At 43.2% G+C, this 11,193-nt stretch overlaps 1 protein-coding gene and 1 long non-coding RNA gene across 4 annotated transcripts in view; one reads left to right on the top strand and one right to left on the bottom strand.

Moving 5' to 3' along the window:
- PTPRO (protein tyrosine phosphatase, receptor type O) overlaps positions 1-11,193 on the bottom strand; it is a 332,674-nt gene that overhangs the window by 76,195 nt on the left and 245,286 nt on the right. For all 3 annotated transcript variants that reach the window (XM_019515585.1, XM_019515587.1, XM_019515586.1), the window contains exons 9-10: positions 8,353-8,546; positions 4,654-4,765 (exon numbers count right to left, since the gene is read on the bottom strand). In XM_019515585.1, the coding sequence (XP_019371130.1) occupies positions 4,654-4,765; positions 8,353-8,546 (306 nt within the window). The remainder of the gene's footprint in view (positions 1-4,653; positions 4,766-8,352; positions 8,547-11,193) is intronic.
- LOC109296265 overlaps positions 1-11,193 on the top strand; it is a 100,309-nt gene that overhangs the window by 15,339 nt on the left and 73,777 nt on the right. The window lies entirely within an intron of this gene.

Below are 11,193 nucleotides of genomic sequence, written 5' to 3'. Positions count from 1 at the left end.
CTCCTCAAGTAGCCTAGCTCAAGCAAGGCAGGAGTGACTCTGGTGCTGACCCCTGGGTAAACCGAGAACTGTGGGAAAGTGGGGGAGGGAAGGGGATGTGCTGCAAAACACAGAGGAGAAGTGGGGGAAGACTGAGGGGGACTCTAACCTGCCTCAGAAATTTAAAAATTGTCCTTGGCTACTACCCCTACACCCTAGTCCAAAATGGGGGTGCAGTCACTCCCTGGCATCCCCTCTGCATCTGCCCCTGTCTCCTAGTATTTAAAACAGCAGGGCTTTTTCTCTATAGTAACATACTCAAAGTGTGCAGAGCAAATGATGTTGTTAAGAATGATGTAGAAGGGGCTTCCATCAATATTTCTGCTATGGTTCTGCAAAGACACCAGGTGAGGTACTCATATCACATGAAGCTGATGAAGTGCTTTGCAGTCCAGTGGTAATTATGAAATTAGCTGATGCTGCTTAGCATGAGATAAATGTTTTCAAATCAGCAGGCATAGCAGACTCCTAAAAGAGTTGGCTGAGAAGTCTCTGGTTTTCTGACAATAATTTTTAAGAAACTTTGGAGAAAACGTATCTTAAATTCCAGAAGCCTGGAATTATTATGCCAGTATTCAAAAAGGGCAAAAGAAGTGACCGGAATAATGATAGGATAGTTTGACAGGCAATTCCATGTAAAAGCTGATCCCAGATTTAGTTATATATAATGGATGTCAGCCAACAATGTTTTATGGAAAATACATCTTGCCAAACAACTCAAATTTCATGTTTTGATGAAATTACAAGTTTGATAGGTCAAGTGTAGACTTGATCGATCAAACTTATATATTTAAACTTTTTCAAGGTATCTGACATTCAAAATTAGCATTACACTATCAATAAAGCACACATTAATTAGATTAAGAAACAGCTAACTGACAGAGTGTGAAATGACAGTCTGGGAAATCATCATTAAATGGGAGCTTTTCTACAGAAGATCTGAAAGGATCTGCAGTAAGTTGATTGCTATAACTTTTTCATCAATAATCTGGAAGTAAAATCACTGCTGATAACATTTATGTATGAGACAAAATATTTGCAGGGGATAAATAATAATGATGACAGGACAGCCAGAGGGCGTGGGGAACTGTAAAAAGAAGTGGTTGAAATGGATTTGAGAAATATATAGTGAACAACTCAACATGAACTTCTGATGTGATGCTGTAGCAAAAGGGCTAACATGGTACTCACCAACAGCAAACAGTACACACAAGCACAGGGTGGTGGTGAATGTTACCATAATGGGGATGGCAACTCCAGAAACACGTCGTAGACAACGAGCAAGGAGCGCAGATCCACACAGGAGACTATATTTTGGTGTGTGTAACTCCCGCAATGCACTGCACAAAGCAGCTGACTGCAGGCTTCCACCATACTGATCGCATAAGAGTGAATTTACCTTGCATATAATGAATTTTTGGTATTAAAAAGGCCATCGCATAAGAGCAAACTTGCACATACAGAATCCGCAGAAAGTGAAGGAAATCTGTACAACTTCCCACTGCCCCCCACTCCTCAGTCTGGCAGCAGCTTTCTCCCCCCTTCCCAGCTGGTGGGTGGCATCCTATCCATCCTGCCAGCCCCGGGCTGGTGCCTGGCCATGCCCCCTCCACTCCAGCAGGGAGGCCTGAGAGCCTTGGAGGGTATTTCTCTTCCCTCTGGTTTGGCAGTGGCTGGCAGGCATGGTCCAGCGCCCCCCAGCTTCTGGCTTGATCCACTGCAGGCACATGCCTGCATTTCCTGATTTAACAGAGAATGTCTGTCCAGTTATGGATCAGTTTAAGCGGTGCAGTTTAGACTAACCTGCAAAGAGTGAACCCGTTCTGGCTCGGGTTTTCTGAATGTCTGTCCCTAGCTTACATATACACAAAGAGTTATATAGTGAGTTATAGTAGGGAGCTGATTTTACTTCTCCTACCTTTGTAAAGCAGTTACTGGAATCCTGTAACTAGTCCTGGATGTCCACATTTTCAAAAGGATATTGAAAAATTGGAGGGAGAGAGCAAAAAGACACAAAAGTGATCTGAGGCCAGAGAAAGTGTCTTACAGCAAGAGGCTTAAAAGAGGTTTAGCTTATCAAAAAGGCTTTTGGGACGTGACTATTACCTCAAGAGGAAATAGAGACATAAAAGCTCAAGAAGAACCAACATTTGGCAGCTGAATCCAGACAAATTCAAACTAGAAATAAAGCCTGCTAAAAACCCCCCACAACCCAACAAAAAAACAGCAAGGGTGATTAATCAATGGAACAAACAAGCAAGGGGAGGGAGGGATTCTCCATTTCTTGATATCTTCAAATTAACACTGGCTGTTTTTCTGGAATCATCTTCAACCACAATGATTTTGGTGTGATGTCAGCTTTTGGAGAAGGCATGTGTGAACATCCTTATTTGCCACCACATCCAGGTCCTGTGAACTGTTGGTAACTAGACTTGATTGGAAGAAAACAGGAGAACTTTCTGAGATGTGTGTGTGTATGGGGTGGGGGGGGAATTTGTGACATTTAAAAAAAAGAAGTTTTTGCATAATTTTTTTTCCCCAAACTGAAATTTTGTGGGGGGGACAAACTGATATTGTCAAAAATCCATTTTTTCCCATTGAATAAAGGTTTTTATCAGAACCATTAATAATTCATTCAATGCCTCAGTATCTGCCTGTACCTTGAAAAATGACAAACATAAACATAAGCTTGAGATCTGTACTAAATGGCAGAAAGCAGGTTGATTTGCACGTGCTGGATGTGGCAACAGAGGGGATTGCTGCTACACACTATACCTAGTGGAGATCAGAGTGAGACTGTGTGTGTGGTGAGGGAGAAACCAGGCTGCTTTCACTGCAGGTGCGGTTAGACTAGGAGGGTCCATTCAGCCCCCTGGTCCGCAGTCCCCAGCCACCAAGAAGTTAGGAGAGCCCTGGACTAACTAAATTAGAGATGTATAGCATAAATTTTCATAAGAAGCAGCGTATGAAGGGACAATATCTAATGAAGTACACTGTTTATGAAAGCTTATGTTATACATCTTCGATTTAGTTAGTCTATAAAGTACAAATCCCCCCGCCTTCGACTTGATTTCAGACTAGCACAGCTAACTACGTCTCTCTGCTGAAGAATGTAGAAGCCAAACTGATTTGCTGTATGTGTTGTACCTTACAGACTAACCAAAGGAGGTACACACACATGCACATAAACATACTCCGTATTTACTTGAATCCAAGACCAGGTTTCTCTCCCCATTCCACATAAGGAAAAAAGACCCTTATCTTGGATTTGAGTACGGGGGGGGGATGGGATGGTGGGAACAGAAGATTGCTGCACCTCCAGCTCTGACACCAGCTCAGGCTCAGGGTTGGAGTTGGAGCTGCGGCTGCCCCACTACCCCAACTGCCTGCCACAGCTTACCCTCAGGAGGGTAGAGTGGCACCTTAGACACTGCCTTTCTGAATGAGTTAGCCCTGACTTCAGATTAACACAGCTAGCTACCTCTTTTTAGCAGAAGGGAAATGGTGTTGTCAAACCCAATACAACTTTGCTTCTGTTCTCAGCCCTGATGGCAGCCCTGGTCCTGAGAGCTGAGTGCACAGCTGCTTGCAGAACCAAAATCTAAAGTATTTGAGTTAGAAATGAAGGGGCATTGATCAACGTCCTGGGCCTGTTGGGGGTGCCAGTTGACCACAACTGAGTATCTGGTCCCGTCTTTTAGCCTTAGCCTTAGCCTTAATAGTAAACTTGTGAAAACTCTTAGCCAAAAAACCCCCAACTGGGAGTGTAAAAATATTGTGCTATGCAATATATATCCAACCATGCTTCTCCCTAAAAATAAACAGTTCTTGAGTTTAATGTGTGTGTGCAATGGAGACCATTGACCGCACATATGGTGAAGGAGACAGATGTAGGGAGAAAAAGACTTGGGAACATTGAAAACAAGGTTTCCCCCTCTTATTTCATGGAAATAAAAATAATTTTACCAGTTGCCTTAGCAATTTCATAGGCATAGTAGTTAAAGGAAATTCAACCCTAGAAATACAGCAAGCTGTTATCTTGGCTGAACAAGCTTTTACAGGACTTGATCAGGCTTCCAGGTTAGCTTTAGTTACTCGTTTAGGGTAGGAGCTGGCCTTTGCATCAATTTAGGCTGAAGGTTAAATAAAGTCTTTCAAGATTGGAACAAACCTTTCAAGCTAAGCAGGTTTCTGGCTAAGCCAGGCTTCTAAGCTAACTTCAGGCTCAGGTTAAGTCTCCCAAAACTTCTGCACCACTTTAGGTCTAAGTCTAAGAATGGCTCTTTCAAGGCTCTCAAATTTCATAGCTCTTGAACCCTGCCAGCCAGGGGTCAGTGACTGATCCCTTCTTTGATCAGAGAGACATGAATTCAGTAATTTAGAGAGCAAAATTAATACTGCATGGAAGCATGAGCAAAACCACTGTGATTCGCTGGAGCTAGGTACCTAGATCTGATCCATAATTTAAAAAATACTGCATGACCTATGATGAATCATCATAAGCATGGGACCATCTCAGAGCAAAATGTAATGTCTAAGAAAACAAAAAAGTATGCCTTAGAAATATTTGCTTAGCATTTACCTTTCCTATCTACCCATTATACTGTTGCTTACCTGTTACGAAGCTGATGGTGGAACTGTCACAACAGCTCAATTCTGGGTCTCCCCAAGTTACCATGGTAACCCGGAAATTGTAATACCAAGCAGGCAACAGGCTGGTTATTCTCTAACAAAAACAACAAAAGGCAAGGAGTCACTCGGTAGAAAGTTAGACAACAGAAAGTGCGACTGTTACTTATTATTGCCACGGTGCAAGTTAAGTCCACTGAGTTCAATGGCGCTACATCCTCTTATGCTATTATGAATTTGGCCCAGGAAGGAGAAGTAAAGCTAAATTCTGATAGGTGCTTGGAAAATGAGTTCATGCTTCTCTCCTTCCTGGAAAGAAGGCAGTAATAATACACTACAAAAGCTCAATTAGCACACATGCCTATCTTGCCTGATACAAGCCCATTCCTCATACACATTCTGTTCTCTCTGGAATCATTTAGACCTTGACCCACACTCACTTTAAGGATGTATGTGAATTTACTCCCATGTGAACAACTCCGAATACAAAGCAGCTGACTCCTTGAGTACACGAATGCTACTTTACCATGGACACACAAACACTTGGAGCATGCTCCTTTGTCCGTATCTGAAGACTCTGATTGATTTCTACAGCTGATTGAGAAGTTTCTTATGGGGCAGGTTTTTTTGGTTTTTGTTTCTTTTTTATTTGGTTGGTTGTTTTTGGGGGGGAGGTTGTTGTTTTTTTAAAATCAGAAAAGGTAGATTTTATGAAATTGAGAAACTTCATGGGAATCTGTTGAAGTCAATGACTTTTTTTTGAAGATGAAGCTTGTTTTTGGAATTTCCAATTTACAAAGTTTTTTATTTCAAATTTTATTATAAATAAAACATATTTCAAATGACTTATAACAAATATATTTCAGAATATTGCATTTCATAGCACATTTCTAAATGATCATGTTTTGTTCTGATACAAAACGAAACCATATAGATTTTCCCATAGCTGTGGGTTTTTTCTAATAGACTCTAGTCCTTTCATGAGGTGAATCATGACAAATTCATAGATCATTACATTTATGATTTTTTGCAAGAGACAGGATGTATGTGGCCCTGAATTTTTGAAGCCACTATTTTTTTTCTGGCAATCCAGGTAGGACATGATCACCCTTTCAAAGCAAACTGCAAAGGCAAAATTGAATAAAAAATCCTACCACTAAAAACACTTAGGGTGCCTATACACGTGCAGAGAGGCTGCTCTGATGCGCTGTAATTACAGTACGTAGAAGCAGACTCAATTCACTGAGTCTGCTGAAGCGTGGTAATTACCACACTCCAGCAGACTTCAGCATCATGAGTATCCGCATCTCCATGCTGAAAAATGGCAATGGGGGTGCTTTAACTAAAGCTCATCAAATGAGCTTTAGTTAAAGCACCCTTGCTGCTATTTTTCAGCAAGGAGACGCTGATACATGTGACACTCTGGGCACTTTAATTAGAGCGGCTCCAAGAGCCACATCTCTGGAGTATGTGTATAAACATGCTTAGGGAAGAATTAAGCTTAGAACATCTTTAACTTAAGATGGTCACAAAATCTTTCATAAAAACATGCGTGTCCTCATTGAAGCCAACTAGTATTCTTGAGGGGCTGCCCCCAAAAGGCACTATTCTAAAACCTCCATGTTGCCAGAAGATTAATTGTTATGAAGATGCTTCAGAGACATTTCACTTCATGGAAACCATTAAAAATCTCATTAAAGCATGTATGTTGAAATGTTACATGACCTAATCAGAGATGAGTTCCAATGTGTGCCATTTCCTTTTTCAAATTTTGAATTATTCTTTTTTCAAGCACAGCATTGCGAGTTCTTGGATTGAAATTGAGATAAAGGAGCTCTAACTCCCTTTATCTGGGCATGTCTTTCTCAGTAGTATGAATAACTGAACACAAGAATGGACAATGCTAGCTCATTTTCTAGACAATTATATTAACATGAAGCTTCATATTCAATGCCATTCTTTCTAAAAATCACTTGGTATTCTTCTAATTGCGTTGCACCATGATTTTGACAGTTTAATCACTCATTTAGAAGATTATTTTCTCTTCAATTTTTCCTAGAGTTTTACATATTCAATTTAGTCAAGTGCCTAATTCCAGTTAAGCAACCATAAAGACTACATATCTATCCCACTTCCATGGCACTCTCAGAAGTGTCAAGTAGTACACCCCTGCCCACCTGCTCTTGCTTGACATTACACCAAACCCAGAAATGAAACAGCAAAACTGTTCTGAGGCTGCTCCCTCAAGCTGCCAGAGATAGGTTTCAAGAGACGTAGCAAGGGGAATGTCCTCAGGGAGGCATCACCACCTTATTCCTGGGCTTGGCATGTGGGAGCAGGAACAGACAACTGGGACAAGGTGCTCTTGAGAGCAGCATTATAAGTGTACACCAACAATGGTGTTATGTGCAAGTTGTAAATCCTTATTTTTACTAGCATAAAATAGTAGCTATTCTTGTTTTTACATATTTTTAACTAATTTTGTTTTCAGCAAAAATAGCCTGCATTTTTTTCTCAGTCTAAAGGTAAAATTTGACTGACAATCTAAGCATCTCTCGATGTATACAAGGTAGAGGAGGGGGGAGTGGAAGGGAAATATAAATTGCTCTTTACTGAAAGGCTGTAGGCCTGCAAACATACATTAAGTATGTGAGTAGCTCTGTCAGCTGAAATGAAACTTCCCTGGCTGAAGTTCATGCATGAACTTTGCAGGATCAGAGCCATCAAACCTAACTCAACAAGTTTTCTGGGTAGCTTACTGAGCACTACCCTCCATGCCAAAAGCACGTGTTTGATCCGTACTAATTAGGTAGGTGGAATTTGTGCTATTTTGCCATGAAGATGCTGTAGCTGGTTTGGGCTTTAATTGCACATCTGTGGCAACAGATAGGAAAATCTGTAGGCAAAGGTTTAGTGTTTTCATCCTCTTGAGTCAAATCCTTCCTTGCTGATCATAGCCCTAATAAATGGACTTTGAATAAGGATGTCCTGAAAGGACTGAGGATGGAAAGAATTCTACCCTTGAGCAGTAGGATAACTTGGGCAGGGCGAGCAGGGCACCAGTCCAGGCACTAACTAAGAGGGAGTGCCAGAACCCACCTAGGAATCTTTACCATAACAGAGGCAACTCTGTACTGCCCCTACCTGGCGATAAGAGCAACCTACAGCCAGCAGTGGATTTGGGGCCCAAGGGGATGAGTGAAAAGGTTCTTCTCACCCTCTCCACTAAAATTCCCTGCAAATTCTCTGTGCAGAGAGCTTGAGCAGGTAAGATTTCCCTTCCCATTGCCCTCAGCCCAGCTCTGCAGTAGTCAGCATAATCACATGCATACCACTGCCCTGGGTGCTGAATGAGCTCACTGTGCTTCTGCTCTTGAACCTTGGAACCCCACGGGTGTACAAGCTAAAAAAGTGGCATCCACAGCTACCCACATGCTAGTGGAGGGGAGGTCTGTCCCATAGCCTCCCTTACACTTTCAATTAACACTTCTTTTCCTCTGAATTTGGTGTTCATCCATGTACTCAGAAATGGAAATACCTCTAGTATCATGGTAAGTTTCTTTGCTGCTTGTAGAAAATGTCCAGGATTTAATGGGTGTAGTATATCTGCTAGTCAGCCCACAAGAGCCAGAAATAATGTTACTAGAACCAAGCGGGTGTTATAACCTTTAACAGTTACTTTACCACTGATGCAGTTAAGGAGACAGTGGCTGCTATTTCATAGTAGGTTGTCCACTCAGAGGTCATCGTCGATGGGTTGAAGTAAAACATCTCTACAACATACTTCCTAAACACGCCAAGGTTGGGTCTGTTCCAGCTGAGAACCACAGCAGTGGGTCCCAAAGGGTAGAGCGTCAAATCCGTTATTCCAGTGGGTACTAGAAACCAGAAATTAGGTATGTTAGTATTCTCATTAGCAGCTACAAATATTTTAGGCTCAGTGGATGCATCTACACGAGATGTTACAGCGCAGTTGCAATGAGCTACTGTGCCGTACCTCATTGCTATGGTGCTGTAATGTCACTGGGCACAAATGGTGATGGCAATGCTACCTTGCAGTAGTAATGAGCTATGGCACAGTAGCACCTAAAAAACCCCATGTGGCAACAGTACTGCACAGTAATACTAGTTACTGTTCAGTCATTTAGTACGTGGTTAAGCAACAGTAATAACTGTGCAGTCCACCACTCATGTAGATGCAGCCAATAACTATTATCATAACTCCTTTTAAGCAAGTTATAACTCATTTTGGTTAATTTCTACAAATTATTATTCCTGTGCATATTTATACCCATGCCAGATTCTAAAAGAGTCATTAGGACTGCATGCTACAGTAATGATTTACAGCACTAATCAGGTCCTAAGGCCAAATTTTCAGACAGGGTATATATCCATTTTAGGGTGCTGACCTGGAGAAGCATGAAAGGGAATGATTTTTCAGAGGGTGAATATTCAGCATAAATAAATAAAAGAAGAAAAGAAAAAAGCAGGTATCTTTAGAGTGTCTCAAGGGAAGTATCCAAAACCTGATGCATCAAATACCACTGTACTTTTGCAAATGCAGAACTCAGTAAAGAATGCATTCTATTTGCAGAAATAGGCAAACCTGAAATAGAAATGGAAAGACCTGAAAGTTAAGACTGTTGTAATATTATTTCTGTTTTACAGGTAGTAAAATTGAAATAGACCACACTGGGCCAAATTCTGCGACTTCCACTCATACTGGAAGACACTTACCCCATGACTTCAGATGAAATACTAAAGTAAGTATTTAGTCAGTGGGCACATCCACGTGATTCTTGAGATTAACGCAAATTACTGTACAATAAGTGTCACCATCTACATGTTCAGACACTAACTGCACAGTAATTTGCTCTAATCATGAGTAAATCTGCCAACTGTAAATACAAGTAGCAAATTTACTCACAATCAGTTACTGTGCAGCACAGCACGTGTAGAAGGCTGACTGGGAGCGAACTTCCGCCCAGTCATCTGGGCAGCAGGGGGCAAGAGATTTCTCCTTGTCCCTGGGAGCTGCCTGCTGCTGGAGTGGGCTCTGTCACAGGATCCCAGGTAGGGACAATGTCCCCCTGCCCCAGCAGCAGAGAGCTCCCAGCCCCCACTCCCCAATCATAAAAGTGGAGCATGGCCTGAGAACAATTTCCTAGCCCCTACTCTGCGATTGCAGAGCTGCAGCTGGGAATAAGTTCCTCGCCCATGCTCCATGATTGCAATCACAGAGCTGGGGCTGAGAGCTCCCTGCACAGGGAGAGTTTCTTGCTCAGCCTGGAGCTGGCTGGGACCTGCCCCTGACCAGGAAAGTTCCCAGCCAGCCCTGGGCTGTGCAGGGAAGTCCGCACATGCAGCCTGAAGGTGGCTGGGGACTGTTCTATTTCAGGCAGCCCCCGGCCAGCTCTGGGCTGCATGTGCAGATTTTCCCATGCAGCCCAGGGCTGCCCAGGAACTGTCCTGGTCAAGGGAAGGTCCCAGCCCCACAGATTTTTCCCAGCCCGAAGCCCTGATTGGGCAATCAAGGCATGGGGCTTGGAAACAGCTGCAGGGTAGGGGTAGCTCCCAGCCCCCTGCCCTGATCCCCTGGTGGGGCAGCTAGCAGTGAGTCCCTAGCTGCATGGGGAATCCCTGCCCAGCTGGGGGCTCACTGATAGCTGCCCCACCGATGGATTGGGGCAGGGGGCTTGGACCTGCCCCTCCCCTACAGCTCTTTCCAAGCCCCCTGTCCTTGATAGGAGAGCCAGGGCCAGGAGCTCCCTGCTGCCAGGGCAGGGGGACATTGTCCCCGCCTGAACTCTGATGACAGAGCCTGCCCCAGCAGCAGGCAGCTCCTGGAGTCAGGGAACAATCTCCCAGCCCCTGCCAGGAGACACCTGTCTCCTGGCCCTGTGCTCAGGGGCACCCAGGGCGAATCTAGAGCTCTCTGTGGCTGCTGCAAGGGGATAGTGCATGGCTGGAGGGGGCATGAGCAGACTGTTGCCAGAAGCAGCAAATCTTCTCCTCTATCCTCACTCGTATAGATGCCTTCCCAAGGTGGGTTTACCCACCCTGCAACATTTGCATGTGTAGATGTGCCCAGTATGAGGAAGGATGGCAGAATCTAACCTCAGGGTAGGAAATATTTTCCAGCTGCAGGCTGGAATGCCTCACCCTGGTCAAAGGCTGGATCCAATGGTTCCATGGGCTGCATACTGCTAACCCCATGCTAACCCATACTGCACAGGAGTGAAATCCAGGAATAAAACTCAGACTTACTTGTGTGCATTTAGAACATAAAATCATTCTACCTCTCATAAATCAACCCTTCCATGACCTTCTCAGGATTCTCTCTGAATTGTTTATATTTTTTGGAAAATATGATGTAAAGTGTCAAACTGGGAAAAACTATGTTTTCAGATACAACTGCTTAGTCTTGCTTCATTTGTCACCATAGCAGTTGTTCCAGTGTTCATCATGTCAGTGATGAATTTTTTGCAGTTCAAATAACTTCAAATACATGAAAGCTGACTTATA

This window comes from Gavialis gangeticus, unplaced genomic scaffold (genome assembly GCF_001723915.1).
Source record: "Gavialis gangeticus isolate Ggan-Ray unplaced genomic scaffold, GavGan_comp1, whole genome shotgun sequence".
Lineage (NCBI taxonomy): Eukaryota > Metazoa > Chordata > Crocodylia > Gavialidae > Gavialis > Gavialis gangeticus.
The sequence above is the reverse complement of the archived record's forward strand: the minus strand, read 5'-3'. Positions and strand labels throughout refer to the sequence as shown.